Source organism: Oenanthe melanoleuca, chromosome 1A, assembly GCF_029582105.1.
Source record: "Oenanthe melanoleuca isolate GR-GAL-2019-014 chromosome 1A, OMel1.0, whole genome shotgun sequence".
Lineage (NCBI taxonomy): Eukaryota > Metazoa > Chordata > Aves > Passeriformes > Muscicapidae > Oenanthe > Oenanthe melanoleuca.
In genome coordinates, this window is record NC_079334.1 from 11,004,814 (window position 1) to 11,023,004 (window position 18,191).

Genomic DNA, 18,191 nt, shown 5'->3' on the forward strand with positions numbered 1-18,191 from the left:
ATACGGTTTGTACATGTTTATCTTCACAGCAGTCCTATTAGGAATATTATCCATGCTCAGAAAAAATATATTTTGAATTCTTCGGAAAAATTGTTAGAGCTCTAAAGGAAACTGAGGAGACTGAGAAACTATTAAATTAGGAATTCTTAATGGCTATTATAAAACAATTAACAGTAAGAAATCATGAACTTGACTGGAGGCATTAGGCTTCTGAAGCAAATCCAAAGGGTTCCAGGGATCCCTTCTGCTGATTCCTCAGGATTCCACTACAATGAAGAGAGGACTTCCCATTTCATTCCTTAATGTTTTACAGTTATGGGGAAATGCTGAGTTGAACGTTCCAGTTGTTCACTTAAAGAAAGTATAGTTAATCAAGACCTTTTTCAGAGGAAAGAATTCTAAAAGGCAAGGTTTCTCTCTTAGAGCAGCTGTTTTATAGTAAATGCATGTGTTAATTATATGATATTGCTGCAGCCATAACAGTAAAATCATTCCAGTCTATTTTATTTTGCTTAGAGAAGTTGAAAATACATTGTTCTTAAACCCAGTCCGAAAAAATCCAAACATAATGATTAGAAGGCATTCTAGCTATCTTTTAGCGTTATTTTTAAGGGAGATGCTGCCCAAGTTCCCTTTCCCTTTCCCTTTCCCTTTCCCTTTCCCTTTCCCTTTCCCTTTCCCTCCCCTTGTAAAGTAAGATTTAGGTAGACAATGAACAGTCATATCCCTGATTACCACTGCCATGATCTGAATTGTTATTTGTTGCATCAAACAGCATGTGTAGGTATTTACCTCTGGGTAATCAGGGCTGAAGTAACTAAGCCTTGAGCGTGAGTATTCCTAAATTATTTTCGGTATAATGCAAGCCTTGCCTCTATATGGTGTGTTGGAATATCTGGGATATTTGTACTGAATTCAGTGTTTCAGGGTGTTCTGCAGTAATGCTTCCTTGCAGTCATCTTAAGCGGATCAGTGTCATGATAAAATTAATGAGAACTTTGCCTTTTTACCTCATTATTTTGAGTGAATCTATTCCTGTGGTGCATTAGCATGACCCATGTTGAAATTGTGAAGGTGGTATTGTTTTCTGATGATTTTCTGCTGATTTAAAACTATCGGGAGAAACCCAAGTTGTCATTGGAATGAGCTAAGAATTTAAGATCTGCTCAGGAAGAGTTGATCTTTTTTTGGTGACATTTCCATCATAGAAGCCTGTCCCAAATGTCTGTGGTTTGGTGCATACTCTAAGGTAAACCATAACTATATATCCAGGGTATATCTCAATATGTTCCAAGGAAACAACAAGCTAGTGTGTTCTGCACTTCTGGGACATGTGATATACAAAGCATTGTCATGGGGTCAGAAGGCTTTCTAATTCCTTATCCTTACAGAAGAAAGATGAATGCTGCAATTGCATCCTCCTGTTATTCAGTGGGGGAAGATGATTTCCTGCTTTGGTGCCTGATAAAAATTTTGTAGAGCTGGGGCAGGGATGGCAGTAGTACTTGAGCAGAGCAATTGAGGTCCTGCATATTAAGTGAAGTCTTCTGGTCTCTCTGAGGATTAGTAAGCTGGTGCTAGGAAAGATGCTGAAGTTCAGGAATCAGTTATAGCTATGGTATCTGTCATTTGTCCAAAAGCAGACTGTTGATTTTAAAAATCAGGGCTTAGGTTCAAGTATCCAAAATTAGAGGAGCTTATGGATTTTACTGGAAGAGTTGTTTGTTTTAGGGGGGTTGGATTTTTGTTTTAGTGATGTGTGTCCATGAAAATAATGTTCTGGCAACATCTTGTAGTGTAACTGGGGACTTACAGTTCATCACAGAGGCCTATTCCATGCCCATAAGTAATATATTTTTGTATGTAGTGTTACCAGATGATGTTTATAAATTTTCATTGATTGTTGACTTCCTCTGCTCCTGTCAGCCAGAGAAAGCATGATGTTTAGCATGCATGATGTTTAACCTGCTCCCTGATCATTTACAACCATATCCAAAAGAGGACCTGAGAAGCTACAGGCCCATTAGTCTTATTCCAGTCCCTGGAAGGAGTAATCCTAGAAACCTTCAAGCCAAAGGAAGCAGGTGATTGGGAGAAGCCAATGCAGGTTTACTGAGGGCAAATTATACCAGCATGCTGCTGTACAATGAAGGCAAACAGGATCCTGGTCTGCATCCATGGGGATATTGATCATCCCACTCAGGGTTTGTCAGGTCATGCCCAGCTGTTTCTAGCTCTGGTCACAAGAATTCGACAGATGCAGGGAGAGTAAAGAGCATCTGAAGGAATGATGAGAACCCACCCTGTGAGGAAACACAGAAGGGGATTGTTCATTTCTCCATGGAGAAGAGAAGGCTTACATTTTTCCAGTATTCAGGTGATGCCTAGAAAGGCTGATCTGGAACAGAGACTAGACAGAGTTAAAAGGAATAAAATAGGTATTTATTGAAAGGCCTTAAAAGGATACACCTTGGGCAGTACAAGATCCTGGCCGTGGCTATACCCAGGATGAATCCAAGATGGATCCAAATCAGAAGTTTTTACACTTTTATAAGTTTTGGTTCATCTACATATTGGGGTTAATTATCCAACCACAGCCCCAGGCCATGAAGTCTCAACCCCCTGGCTTGCCCCTTCTCTTCACCATTTATGCTTTTTGGGTAACGATTGTCCTTGATTCTCTAGCTGGGAAGGGATTGTTGTGTCTAACTACCCTGGGAAGAGAACTCACTAACACCTGATAAGAAGTTTCAGAGTTACACACCAGGCACCAGAGAATCTGAAAAATATAAAAGCTAAAACTCCAGGGATCACAGGGAGGAGAGAGGCTCTTCCAGCACATGGATGGTGCCACATGGAGAGGATAGGGGCAACTGGTACAAGGTGCATTGAGGGAGGTTTCATTATAATACAAGAAATAAATACTTTACTGAGGCATGTAGTGGAGTCCCTCCCCTTACTAGAAGTTTTCAAGATGTAACTGGACAGGATACTGGATAATCTCATCTAGCCTTCTTTCCCACAAAAAAATGGACCAGATGATTTTTCAGGGATTCTTCCAACCTGGACTGGTCTATGATTCTGTGGTTCTGTACTGAAAATTCAACCATACTTATGAGTTAAGATGAAGGGTAATGATTGCTCTCTGTCACCTTAATCTCAGTCACCTTCACATTGTGGGGCTGGTCTCTTAGTTTGGTATTGGTGTCAGTGTAGCCCGACAGGACAGACTCTTTCTGTGATGAGCATCTCCTCAGCACTGTACATATAAACCAGTGCACATCTGCTCAGTCTCTGCTGCCCCTGGCCTTGGTGCACTGAGGGGACTGCTAGTCTGCATAGTTCTGCCATGGTCCCAGCACAACCCTATACAGAGCTGAACAAGATGTTCATAAATGAGATAGATTTAATGATGAAACTCTAGACTTAAAGCAGTCAAGTGGCAAGTTTAAACTACCATACATTCAAATCCCAGATTATGAAAAAGGTAAATTCACTGCATTAGCCTATTTATCACAGTGATTACTGGTTCTTAGAAGTGAATTGAATGCAAAGTATCTAATAACAAGAAAGACCCTTAGAATGTTACTTTGCATTCCAGTCTGTAACTTTAAATTAGAAGTAGTGCCTCAAAGTTATTTTATTGTTCCTGCTGATCACTAAGTACAGCATTTTAAAATGTGACTACATTTTCAGCAGTAATTCACTTACTTTGAATAAGCTGTATGTTCATGAGGCTCTAGGTTTGCATTCATTATTGTTTTAGGATAAACAAAGCCCTTATTCTCCAAGCATGATGTCTGGTATTTTTTCTGAGGCCATTTAATTTTTTCACTTTTAACTTTTTTTTTCATGGAACTACTCACTCTTTCAGTAAAGGTGGTGTTTGTGGTTACACCACATCACCACATCTGTTTCCTGTTGTAGCCTATATTCTCAGTGCGATTTGCAGTATTCTGAACGGCCTCAGAATGTGAAACTCACACCACATTGTGGTTAAAAGCAGCATAAACCTCTGGAGACACTGCCTTGTGTCTGAAGGTGGGTTTCTTGTGGGGGGTTCAGTGGGGATGGGCTTCACTGTGAGGAGCTGATCCATGTGGAGCTGGGGAAAGGGAAAGAATGCAGAAAGGAGTATGGCCTGGGACTTGCTTGTTGTCTGAGTTTGAGTATGTGAAAAGGTGATGCTGAAATTCCTTGAAACTGGTTGATAAATGATAAATGATTGTTCCTTTTTGTTTTATTCTTCTTGTACATGTCACTCCTACATCCCTTGCCAATTCCCTTCTGCCTTACACCAGACTGTTTGATTCTGTAGCCAGTGGATGTAATTCTATTGAAATCACCTAACGTGCAGCCAAAGTCAGTGCAGACAACATGGTGCCATGGAAATATATGTGTGTGTATATATATATTTGGTGGTAGCTGGCTGCTAGTGAGCAGGTGTTTATATTAGGCAACATAGTACAGATGTGCTCAAGTAAAATTGCAGTGGGAGCAGAGTGGCAGGTATATGTAAATACTTTCAAAAAGGTGCATGTTTTGTCTTTCAAAATAGTCTTTATGTGTCAAACCAAAAATTAATTAAAAGCAGATACTTAATCCTTAAGACCTCCCTTTTCTTTTCCTGACTCTTTTCAGTATAGGGAGCTTATCTGAACAGCTCTTAAAGTTTGCCAAAGAAAGTTCATCTCACACCACACACACCTTCCAACTAATTTTCTTTGCCAGTAGTGAAGCACTCCCTTAAATAGAGAATTTTCTTTCTTTTCTAAATACAAGGCAAAAAATGTAATTTCTAATGTTACTTTGTGATGGTGATATTTTATTGCTTATTACTGTGTGGTTTTAGTTGGTTTGCTTTTCAATATCCTTACATTCTGTGTGTCTTGGTCTGCTCAGCAGGCACTAATTGCCATGTATTAATTAGTTGCAAACAAATGGCTTATCTCTGTAGCTTAAGGGGGAGGGAGAAACAAGTCACCACAGACAAGTCATCTATTTTTTAGATACACATACATTAGTGCATTTGTAGAAGCATGCTGTATAATCTGCTGTACTGGAGGATTTTGGTAAGCTAATTCCATAAAGTAATTTTGACCTTTCTTCAAAAGTAAATACAGAGCTTATTCTTACAATCCATCAAATATGCAGAGCCCCTTTGATTTTTTTGTAGAAAATGTGTACAAGATTCAGTTCCCTTTTTAATATACTGAGAGTAAGTGCCAAAATGTTGGGAAGTTTGACAAGGTACAGTCTTAAGGAGAAATTGAATTATTGTGAAGGTTATAGCATTTCTTCTACTTTTTTTAAGGGAATTTATAAATATTTTATTAATGTGTACATTATACTGTGTCCTGGGAAAGGTATGTGTTTCAGTTCCATTTCTCTATTCCTTTCCTCTCTTCTCATATGTGCCTGGGTAGGAGTTGCTCCAAACTAGCCTTTACTTTTCTCATGATCTGGGAAGATACTCTGGCCACCAGCTATCATCAGTCTAGTCTGAGGTACTAAACCAGTCGATCCTGAAGGTTGTCATTGCACAAGTCTTTGGGTTTGAGCCATGGGAAGGACAGGAAGCCAAACAGATTTGTCTGTGACTGTCTTAATTCTGTAAGTGAGAGAGATTTAAAAACAGTGGTTTAATAAAACACTTCTTTTCCAATTTTACTTAGAACATGATTGGGTGGTGGGAAGGATGCTTTAATGTTTCAGGGATTAGTATGCTACCTTGGATTTTGTGAATCACATTGTTTCAGAAAGTTTTTATATTAAGATTGGTTGGAGGTTTTTTCCCCTTTTGGAAGGGTGGTATACATACTGTAAACTTAAGCTATAACCTTGAAATGAGTAGAAATATTTCAGAAGGATTTTTTTTTTAATGGCAGCACTGGACCATTTTTAAGCTTCTCTTAAAAGATGGGACTCTACTCAGAGTCAGTATGGTACATTTTATAATAATACTTGGCATTCATAAGGCACTTGATCACTTGAACATGCATACATATGTTTAATTAATCCTTTCAGTGCCTCACTGAGGAAGTTAGGTATTACTTCTTTTTAGCAGTAGAGAAAAATGACAGTAAATTCAAGTGTCTTGATCAAAGGCATGCAATTATTTACAGACTACTACTGTTCCTTGTAGTAAAAATTACTGTACTTAATTTTGAAGAATGTAAAACTGGTTCCTTATTCAGACTGGGGAATATAAATATACTCTGTAGATCTTCTTCACTGTTTGCCTCCTTGTATTTGTGTGGGGTCTCCTCTTAATGTGCTCTGTAATATGGGCAAAACTCACTTGGGAGGGACTGTGAACTAGGAGATCCTGAGCCAGAGCTCCTTGGCCATTGTAAATTTGTCTTCATTTGTGTAAAACACAGTGACTCCTCTTTAAAACTAAACCAAAACTCATGTCAGAAATGAGAGAGTCATAAGAAGAGTAACTATTATTACATAATAATACTTCCTAAAGCAAAGGTAAGGAGCATTGTGTCATAATTTCACATTACAATCTGGTTATGAGACTAACCTTCTGAATAAGGCTCTTAGAGTAAGTACTTGTTAATAAACAGTCTCTTCTTTTTTATCAGGATGCTGTGTAACATCAATAGCGTTTTAATGGATAGGAGATTATTTTTTAATTTGAAGTCTAAGCATGGAGCAGTTAGTTTGTTAATCTACCAAATAGTGGCAGGTTTATTCCATATATCTAAAAAGTTTGTGTACATTCATAGGTCATGAATGCTGATGGTACTGGTAGGAAAGTCCTGGTGGAAGACAAGCTGCCTCATATATTTGGATTCACTCTGTTGGGAGACTACATTTACTGGACAGACTGGCAGAGGCGCAGCATTGAGCGCGTGCACAAGTGCACGGCAGAGAGAGAGATCATCATCGATCAGCTGCCCGATCTGATGGGCCTGAAAGCCACCAACGTCCACCAGATCATTGGTGAGTGCTCTGCTACTCAGGCAAGGGGGAATGAGATAGAAAATGCCAGCAGTGCTGTACTGCTGAGTTTTAGAAATGGGCAGAATCCAATCCTATGGCATGATAACTGCAGGCTGCAGGTTGATGGGGTAGGTTAGGTCTTCTGTGAGGAGCTTCAATTCTGTAGCTTGGAAGAATATCAAGCTGAACATGTGCTCCCAGTATGTAAAAGCTATGAATGAACCAGTTTCAGTCCATTCAGTAGTTTTTACATTAATACTAGAAAATTATCTTTAAAAATGTCTAGAAGTTCTTCCTTTCCTGCAGTGTTTGTGGTGTAAAAAAGCAGCATCTAGCCTTAAATTGCCTATCCTAGGCTATCCAAGCACTGGTAGCAGTGTAGTTGTAGCATCACGGAACTTATCACAGTGTCTGAGTATCCTGCTGTGTGGATAAGGCTTGCAGCTTCTTTATGTTGTGTCTGGATTGTACTGCAGGAAATGAGTCCAATGTAGGTGAGATGTATCTTTGTGTAACTGATGCCCCAAGGGACATGCGTTTGAATGCAGCCCTCTTACAGCTGTTTGGCCAATTGAACTCCTTAGTACCAAGCCTCTCTTAGTTCAATTTCTGGCATGTGCAGGTACATTAGTGAGCATTGCAAAGAGCTGCTTCGCTTGCATCCTGGTGAGAAGAGACCATTGAATGGATGTGAAAATAGCTCTGCAAGGTTTTTATCTGCAGGAATGCAAGGGGGTAGGTAGCTGGACCAGTGTACTGTAAAAAGCAGCAGAACATACACTTACCATGCATTTAGTGCTTGTGCTGTGAATTGGGATCATCATCAGCTGCTGAAACTCAGATCCCTTTCCCTAATGCTGAATTTGTTTCTTGGCATAAGGAAAACAATCACTGGCTTTCCAGCCAAGGAGAGCAAGGTCTGTCTAAAGGATTACAGGAAATGAATGAAAAATAATTTGATCAGAGAATACAGGGAGGAAAACTGAATGTTTGCGTGGAGGACTCATAGTGTGGCTGATGCAAGTGAGGACTAGCTTCACCTTTCACCTGCAGTCAGTTTGTGCAATGGTTGCTTTTCCTGTTGCTGCCTGCTTAGGTACAAACCCCTGTGCAGAAGACAACGGCGGCTGCAGCCACCTGTGTCTGTACCGACCGCAAGGCCTTCGCTGCGCCTGCCCCATCGGCCTCGAGCTCATCAGTGACATGAGGACCTGCATCGTCCCAGAAGCTTTCCTGCTCTTTTCCAGGAGAGCAGACATCAGGCGCATCTCTCTAGAAACCAACAATAACAACGTTGCTATTCCGCTCACTGGAGTCAAGGAAGCTTCTGCTCTGGATTTTGACGTGACAGACAATCGCATTTACTGGACTGACATTTCACTGAAGGTAGAGATTTAGTCCATGTTGGTTATTAAGCTGCTACAAGCTTGAGATACTTGAGAGTAGGTTGATTAATGGGGTTTATAAAATTCAAGGCATATGTAAAAAAGTAGGTTTTAATTACATTTTCTGCAACTGACTTGATACCTGTGCCAACAATAACTTATGGACTTTTGCAACTCGAGAATCATAGTAGTTAAAAACACAGAGTTGAAATGATTCTGCAAGAGGTGACTTGGCTGAACTCCCTAAGCATGTTATTCTTTTGAACTGTGTAAATGATACAGGTGAAGACTGAGATATAAACTTCCCTGCTGTGTGCTGTCACAAACTGGCATAATTAGCAGGTTGTGTTCAAACTAGGAAGTAAACCAAAATCAGGGATTTGTTAGTTTCTGGTTGGTTGTGAGTGTGAGGAGTGTGTACAGATAGGAATATTGAGGACATAGAAAGGTAGCCTGTGTTTGCCTAAAGAATTCTGTAAAATTCTAGCATTAATCCTTTGCTTTAAGGCTTATCAGGGAATGCCTAAACTCTAATATATTATTAAAATGGAATTCTGTCTGTATCTGCTATCACAGGCTGATCCTGATGGCAGAGTTTTAAGTGTCTTTTGAGTAAAAGTCCGAGAAAAGATCGTGCTTTGTGAAATTAAATTTAGCCCTCAGTACTGACGCTACTGAGCTCATTAGTCGTTTGGTTGTTTCCTTCTATTTGCTGTTCTGTCCTACACTTTTTCATTAGGCTGCTTTAAACAGTGTTCCATGCTATAACATTGATGCTTTTGTATAGTCCTGGGAGAGCCAAAATATTTCCCCCTCGAAGTTGGCACTGAGTTATTAAGGTCACTTTGTCATGTAGATGCTTAATTCAACCAGACTAGTTATCCCATTTATTTCCCCAGTGAAATGCTATTGTAATTGACACAGAATACATTCACAGAGCCCAGTAAATCATTACTTCTGAATAGCAGCATTGTTTGCTTTGCAAATAAGTAGCATATTGTAAGATCCTCTTTCCTGTGAGATGTCTAAAATCTGAAAGTGTTTAAAATTCAACAAAGAAAACAAGCAACCCAGTGACAGACTGGTAAGATTTTTAATTTGCCTGTGTATCTTTGTATCCCTGCAGACCATCAGCAGAGCATTTATGAATGGCAGCGCGCTGGAACATGTGGTGGAGTTCGGCTTGGATTATCCCGAGGGCATGGCTGTGGACTGGCTGGGGAAGAACTTGTACTGGGCTGACACCGGCACAAACCGCATCGAGGTGTCCAAGCTGGACGGGCAGCACCGCCAGGTGCTCGTGTGGAAAGATCTCGACAGTCCCCGGGCACTGGCACTGGACCCTGCTGAGGGGTAACTGGCTGATTTACTTCTGTGTTTATGAACAGTGAAAAACAACAGTGCAATGCTTCCTCTAGGGCATGGTAGTTAAGCGCTGCCTGTAAACCCTGAGAGAACAGCTGGGGAATGCAACCTGGTAATTTAGAGAAATACATTCCTAATGTCCTGAATAATCATTAAAAATATAGAAAAAAAAAATCGGAGCAGCTCATTAGAAAGGGATTTATATTTAGTTTTTTAATTAACCACAGAATCAAAGTAGTTTTAAGTTTATGAAATTAATTAATCAGAAAAGGACTATAGCATCGAAAGGAATATATTTATAGTTTTAAAAATTAGGATTCTCTTTATCACAAGTTAGGGTCCAATAAAGGTATTAAGTTATTTAATTTGAAGGTGGGAGAGTGAAGTTTCTAGTGTGAGCATAAGGAAGGTGTTTGTTTCTTTAGATAAGGAAAGCTTTTAGTTAGTATGGACAAGGGAAGAGAGACAGAGAAGGAGCAGAAACAATTATATTCACCTATGCCCCAAATGAAAGATTTTCTGAGAAGAAACTTCTCAGCTGGATTGAAGTGTAATAGCAAAAGTGGGGCAATAAACAGGGAGAGGGCAGAAGGAAAGGAGCAAGTCTAGCTAACTATTCAGCCTATGAAATAGTTCTTCTACCATGAAATGCAAAAACTTGACAATAACTAATTACTGCAAAAACTTTTTTAGGTTATACCAATATTGCATTATTTTTCAAATGAGGGAACTTCATTTGCAAGGGTTATGACATTATCATAGTTCCCAGTCACACTGTGAGAGCTACAGCAATGCAGAGGACTTGAAACACATTCCTTCTGCTTTATTTCAGCAAGGTGGTGGCAATGGTCACCTCCAGTGGGATCCTAGATTGGATGCAGCCCTGATGTACCAGGAGTTACCTGGATGAGAATTCAGCATCAGATTCTTAGATCCATTTACTCATTTGTAACAAAAGGCTGCTATGGATGATTCTAGTTTTACACTGGAAGTAGGTTTTCCTAAGGATTGTAATCATCCAGTGCTTTGTCTCTTCATCACAGATCAGAAAAAAAATTACTTGGGTCAGAATGCCTGTTTTTCCTTACAGCAATGGTATAGCTGTATACTTACATAAGTATACATATAGTATAGTTGTACTTTAAATGGAAGTTTACAAGGCATTGCTGCCAGGGGAGCAATTCTAACACTTGGCTCCATGCTGTGTCCAACTTGCAAAATTTATAGACAAAGTACTTTAATTTTTAAGAAAAATCTGCAAGTATTCCTGGTGTCTAAAGAATTTCTCCCCCTTGATCATCAGTTTCTGAAGCAACCTTTCTTATTGTGCAGTTGGTTGGAATTGAAAGACTTCCCAGGGGTTTGTTAATAGAGTTATTAAAACCCAAAGGTGTAAATACTGGATAGCTGCCTCTCACTTTTTTTTAGAATGGTATCAGCTTAATATTTTGGAAGAAGTGACTAACAAGCCATCAAATATATAATACGCAAATACACATCCTACTCTCCTGTGCAGTGCCTAAAGAAAATGTAAACATGTGCAAGTCTGTCTTTTTTTCCAAATGAGGCATAAGCTGGCATATGTAATAATTGTATTTTTGCTCCAATAGAAATGCCACACAGTTTTGTGTGTCTTGGCTGAGGTGTAAGACACTTTTTACTTGGCTGATTGACTTAGTTCTGTGGACATGAGCAATGGCACCTATTAACAGAAGTGCCCTGCAGATCTACCTTTTTGTGTTCCTTCATTTGAGAGACAACTGGCTAGAAACAGAAGATAAGTGCTCTGGAAAAGCACCTTGCTAAATAAGCAGATGTAAGTGAAGGTGCCCGTCTGCCAACCTCTGCCTCTTAAATGACATGTATGGATTAGTTACTAGCAAAGTGCTGTCACACAGAACTTGCTGGTGAAAATCCAAGTCCAAGTGGGAAAAAATAACATTGAAAGCATTTTGAGGAAACTTGACTTGCTTTCTTGTCTGTACTTTGGGAAAAAAACCTCATTTAGCACAATGGGTTTTAATAAATCCTTGAATTTACAGCTCTTCTTTTTATCTTATTCTTTATAAGGATTTTTGTTTTGTTTTTCTCTTGGATTGAATGCAATTATTTTTCTTTCTTCTGTTCTTTTAATTAGGTTCATGTACTGGACTGAGTGGGGTGGCAAGCCAAAGATTGACAGAGCTGCTATGGATGGCAGTGAGAGGACCACGCTGGTCCCAAACGTGGGACGGGCTAACGGCCTGACCATTGACTACGCCAAGAGACGCCTGTACTGGACCGACCTGGACACCAACCTGATAGAGTCCTCCAACATGCTAGGTGAGCCCCAGAGCCCTGGGCAGCATCCTGAGGGCAGTGCTGCTTTTTGCAGCTCCCTCATGGCAAACTGTGGCTTAGATAATGCAAAGATACACATCATAAGACAAAAATAAAATTTCCCAACCTTGCACGCCTTTAATGTTTGCTTCTATAATTCATGTTTATGTAAAACTGTGGTTAGCAAGGCCTCGATTTTCTTGTAGGTGATTGGGTTGCTGAGAAAGTTAAAATTACACAAGGTGTACATATTTCCAGTTATATGTAGGACAAAGATGTCAGCTTGCAGTGTTTTGGAGGCTCTTATTTTGCTTCTCTGAAGAGCACTAGAAAATACATAACAAAGGTAGAAAGAAAGCCAGCAAGAAGATAGCAACAGCTCATTCAACATGTAATTTAATGCAATTTGGTTTTATATCTTTGTTAGTATCCTCAGGCATTTTTCCCCCGTGTATTCTGCATGTTAAGGACCTTTTCCTGGCTAGTGCTTATCAGCAGGAGAGTTCTCTTGTGCTGGGATCTGTGATGATTTTATAAGCTGGTAATTGCAGCTAAATGGAGGTGTAATATTTTATTTTTTACTGTCCCAGAGTACTGTGTGGAGGACCTAGGCCCTCTCAGTTTTTGCACAGTACCTTGTTTTAACTTCTCAGTTCCTATAGGAGTGAACTGCCTTGTATTCTAAATTATTCAGATTAGCATTAACAATAGTCAATACTTAAGCATTAATAATTAGCCAGTATTTAAGGCTAAAGGAGTTAGTCTGCTTTAAACAGTATCCTTGCAGTAGTGGAACAAAGCTAGAAAAAGATCAAAACAGGAAAATGCAATATGGGAATTACGTGTGATGGAAAAGCTTTTCTTCAGCTTCTCATGTATTTTGGTGGGACTGGACACAGCATTTGAGCTTCTTTTTCTCTGTGGCTGGTGACAGCAGAGTGTGGGACTTTGGATCCACGACTTCTGTGTGCAAAGAGGGAATGACTTCTTGCTTCATAATCTCCTGTTCATTTTGTGTGACTGCACAGCAGGAGGTGCCATGGTAATGAAGTGGTTGATAAAACAGAGTTGAAATAATTTCCCCCTGCTGTGTCCTGGTCCTTGAGATCTCTTAACATTTCCATGGTATACACAATTAGCTGTTTCCTGTCCTGACTTTCTGTCTGCTCCTTCCTGTTGTGACATTCCAGAGACAGGTTAGTTTAGGCTTATACATTTAATTTTTCTCATAATGCGTTGTAGTATTTCATTAAGGTCACGACAATTTTCTTTTTATAAGCAGTGGGCAAAGTGTGGTGCAAGAGATGCTCAACTGGAAATACAGTGTCAGGATCCTGCATTAAATTGAGAGGCATCCTGTCAGTTTTGGGAAGGAGGGAAAGGACAGACTCTTTCTGAGAACCCTGATAATTTTTGAAATTGAAACTTTTTCTTCAGTAAACTACTTTTTTTTCTGTGAATGGCAAGCAGGATTAGCACATTTCTGTGATAGGCTCTGAGATTCCTATTGACTGATTCCTGTTGACCATTACTGTGTAATTTACTCTTATAATGGTGAAATAGTAACTTTAAAGTAATTGCATGGTGACCTTTCTGGGCAGAGGACATGTTCAGCAGTATACTGCTTGTGCCCATATAACTTTGCTTTTTCTCTCCTTTCTTTTTGGACGCAGGCCTTGACCGTGAGATCATAGCTGATGATTTGCCTCACCCCTTTGGCCTGACCCAGTACCAGGATTACATTTACTGGACAGACTGGAGCCGGCGCAGCATCGAGCGAGCCAACAAGACCAGCGGCCAGAACCGAACCATCATCCAGGGGCACTTGGATTACGTTATGGACATCCTGGTCTTCCACTCCTCCAGGCAGGCAGGCTGGAATGAGTGTGCCTCCAGCAATGGTCACTGCTCTCACCTGTGCCTGGCAGTCCCCGTGGGAGGGTTTGTCTGTGGCTGCCCAGCTCACTATTCCTTGAACTCTGACAACAGGACCTGCAGTGGTAAGCCATAAGGAATAGAAAGGCAATGCTGGTAACCGATGCCAGCATTGTACTTACAGGAAAGAAGAGTTTTACAGTTTTCCAGTAGTAATATCTTACTGAGTTTTGAGATAACGTAGGATGTTGAAAGAAGGAAAAAAAAAGAAGAAAAGAAAATAGTCTTGCAACATACCAGTATCATAATTAAATAAGAAGAATCGTTGTTAGTGATTTTTTCCAGTGGCTTGGCTATATCTGTGTAAACATGAAAGCTAAAAATGTTTTGGTTCTTTGTCAGACCCTCTTCAAGTGTTTACTTGCTTGTTTATTTATCTGCTTATATGTTTCTAGTCTTGCCTGGTGTAAAGGATATGTGATACTTTAGTCTGGATTCTAGACTTCATGCAGCCCTTTTTATGGGGTCGGGATTTCATTCTGTAGTAACTGCTGGCTGATGAGATGCTGAGGGGGGCCACTCTCAGATCTCTACAAGTGTTTGTCCTCAGTGAGGATGGGTTGGGCTCCACGGCTTCCCCAGCAGTCTGGTTCCTGATCTCAGTGCAGCCAAGCCCCATTTTTCTTTATTGTTGTGCAGAATACAAACCACAAGGCCCCTCAGGCTGTGCGTAATTAGTTTCTAACCAAATAATTTATCCATCTCTAAATAACTGGCTGCCAGTGAAGCTCTCATAATTTTGGCAACAGCTCTGGATGGCTGATTTCCACTGGTGTCATTCACATTAGTCAGTGGGTAAGGAGAGTCCTGGAACAGAGAGACAGATTGTATCTCATCCACATTATGCATGAGTAGAGACATCCAACTGTTGTCTTAAGCCAGAAGCTGGGCAGATTGTTCCACAAATGCCATCTCATGTCGTTTTTTGAAAAGCATGCTTTTCAGAAAACTATACTTTTCTACTCCCCATGTGTTCTGTACTTCCCCTCTCCTTTTTTATTACAGTGGCCCCTTGCATGACAGCTGTATTCTTACACCCTGGTAAGAGGGTAAGACTCTCGTGTGTCTCGTGCAAGTTAGAGGCATGGCTGTCACCTCTCTGATAGTGATCTAGGTGGAGGAATTTGACTTCCAGTGCAGAAAAAGTAGCAGAATGATAAAAAGTTATGTTTTTCTTGTGAAAATGCTCCCAGAAACAGAGCAAGGAGCAAAATATAGGAAATACATTGCAAGCAAATAGAACCATTTCCCCGTGGTACTGTTCAGAGCTCTTTGTGTGGTATTAGTTGTTTTCCTCTGCCATATTCAAACCTGGGAACTTTCCAGCTTCTCATTTGTAGGTAATTGGAGATTTAGAACCTCTCTGTGTATAATTTAATTCCCTTTTTTGGATACTATAATTGGAGCATGAATTGTTTTGACTTTCTTTTGCCTGTATTACTTACTTATGTACCTCCTGAACGTTATTAGTCTAGGCCCTGTCCAGAGGTCCTCCCTTCTGGAATACCCTGCTCATGCATGCATAGATTCTTTTAATTATGCTCTGGTGAGGTCTCTTCAGACCTACCACGTGTCATGAAGTTGGAAGGCAGGGTTACACAGGAGACATACTCAATGCACTCCATTTGCCTGCTGCCAAAAATGCAGTTAAAATATGTGACTGTTGGGAGGGAGAATGATGAAAACTGGAAAGGGATTTCTGAAATTGGTACTGTTTCAGAGATGTGGAGTCTCAAGGGGAGAAATTTTGCTGTTGCTTTTTATAATGAGCCATCAATTCAAAGTTGTAAGCCAGGCAGTCTTGGAAAGTGAGAGGGTGTCTTTGGGGAAAAGTAGAAATAATTTTAGGTGCTTATATGTTTACCTGCATTGTTTTACTTTTTTTCCTTTTCCATTTCTGTCATAACTTCTTGGTAAGAATTCCGATGTTTCTGAATGCATTATTTTGCTATGCACATTCATATAAACTTGTCTTTGCTTTATTTTTTTGTGCTTTCTTCTACAGTTTAGAGCTAAGTAAAAGGCAGCTTAAATTATAGGAGAAGTGCTTGGAGGGAAAATACAGGTTTTTCAAAAAGCAAAAATACCTTGCAATTAGGCCTGATTGTTATAGGATGTTAGGACAGACTGTTGGTTTCCTAGGAAACCCCTCTCTGCCTTTTTTTTTTCCAGCAGTCAGAATAGCTGTTCAAAGCATATGCTAAAATAACAAAGCAAGGTGATGATGTTCTCTAGGAGACTTTTGCTTCCTCCTCCTCCTTCCCAGGTGCTGCCTTACCTGTTTTACCGGCTGGTAAATGAATGCAGTGTCCCACTGCTAATCTCTCCAGACTTGGGCTGTATACAATTGATTGTACAAACTTCAAGCTGCATTTCTGGCAATTGGCTCTTGTGCCATCTTGCACAGCAGTGGCTGCAGGTAGAGCAGTATTGAAAAGAACCCTCTGAAAAAGGAAAATGCTTTCACTACCTTCTCTGATTTTTGACCCAGTTATGTAATACAGAGATAATTTTTTTCAATTATATATAAAATGTTTTGTGCACTTACTGTAACATGCAGCTGGTAAACTACAGCTGTATGGGGTATTGAAATCTTACTTTCTGCTCTATGATGCTATTTCTAATTACAAAGAACAAACATTTGTCCAGGAAACTTTTGTTGGGAAGAATATCAGATTTCTTTTTATTACTGCAGGATGTAATTCCCAGATAACCACCTAGAAATAGTAAAGATAGAGCAAATACATTTTTCTCCAAAAACACAGCCTCATACACATTTAAAAAATTTGCCTGTGAATCAGTTGTTTCATTCCAATTCAGGCCGAAAGAGGATTTGTGGGAACAGGACTGAACCACTGCCAGTCTCTTTTCCATGAAGTGTCTAAATAAGGAGCCAGTGCTGGCTTTTTCTCACCTTTCTTTGCAAGTACAAGTGCACCTTGTTCAACTTCAAAATAGTGGAGCTGCATTTCCCTGAGACCCCTTTAGAAAGAAAATGGACAGCTCTTTGAGAGGCATAATTGACCATTCTTCTTTGAGATCCTTTTGATAGAAATCTTCACATTCACTAGTCCTGCTGCTTAAAAAATCTTATCTTTGCCTGTCACATCCACGTACAGACATTTATAGAAAAAGAGGTCATTTGAAAGGCTTTTCATAGTCATCAGAGGTTGGGATTGTTGTTTTGATTTTTTGTTTGGTTTTGGCAAGGCAAGAGGGAAAGGGGGAATGAAATAAATGTCTAGTTATGGATTGTAGTTATCTTTCTTAAACATAAAAATGCCCAATGTTACTGCCACGTGTAACCCTTTCAACCCCTTTTCATTTTTTAACCCATCCAGCTCCTACCACCTTTCTGTTGTTCAGTCAGAAGAACGCGATTAATCGCATGGTGATAGATGAGCAGCAGAGCCCAGATATCATCCTCCCCATCCACAGCCTCCGCAATGTCCGAGCCATTGATTACGACCCCCTGGATAAGCAGCTCTACTGGATCGACTCTCGGCAGAACATCATCCGGAAGGCACAGGAGGATGGCAGCCAGGTACCCTGCGGGGTGGGAATTGCTGAATGCTGGCAGCAGCCTGTGCCAAACAATGACTGGTTCTATGGGCATCATTCACATGCACAGATTTCCCCGTAGGTTACTGTCCCTTGGCAAAACAAGTGGCGTCTGGAGCTTTCTGGAGTCCTCAGTCAGTAAATCTGGGAGGTGCAGCAGTAAATAAAACATGGAAAACCAAGGCCAGCTTAGGGATACTGTTGTTCCCAGCACATTATTTGCTCAGCAGTGTAGTTTGTCTGGAATATGTTTGAAACCCTTATTTGAGATATGAAACATGGAAAGGAAGGTTCTTGGGAGAAACAGTGGGTGTGACAAAGGTATGTGAGCAGAGTGCAGGGGTAGATTCTCCAAAACAAGGAGGCTGGAATTATGTGAGCACACCACTGTGTCTGGAGCCTCCCGGGTTCTGGAGCAGATAGGAAGAGAGTTGTTATAAATCACTGGGGCATGGAATGACTAGTAAAGATGTAGCGGGCTTGGGAAAATGTATTAGACTGGAGAATGCAGGAAAAGTAGGGTAGGGTAAAAGGCAAGAGGTAGTGCAGGCTGTGGTGGTTCTACACTGGCTGGAGGCCAGACACCCACCCAAACCACCCTGTCACTTCCCTCAGCTGGACAGGGGAGACAAGATACAGCAAAAGGCTCATGAGTTGGGATAAGGGGTTACA

The 18,191-nt window shown here is 40.4% G+C and overlaps 1 protein-coding gene across 2 annotated transcripts in view; it reads left to right on the forward strand.

The window, feature by feature from the left end:
• The window catches only part of LRP6 (LDL receptor related protein 6), a 112,162-nt gene that overhangs the window by 74,125 nt on the left and 19,846 nt on the right, over nt 1-18,191 (forward strand). For both annotated transcript variants that reach the window (XM_056481933.1, XM_056481935.1), the window contains exons 8-13: nt 6,738-6,954; nt 8,051-8,340; nt 9,466-9,692; nt 11,842-12,026; nt 13,697-14,023; nt 17,300-17,502. In XM_056481933.1, the coding sequence (XP_056337908.1) occupies nt 6,738-6,954; nt 8,051-8,340; nt 9,466-9,692; nt 11,842-12,026; nt 13,697-14,023; nt 17,300-17,502 (1,449 nt within the window). The remainder of the gene's footprint in view (nt 1-6,737; nt 6,955-8,050; nt 8,341-9,465; nt 9,693-11,841; nt 12,027-13,696; nt 14,024-17,299; nt 17,503-18,191) is intronic.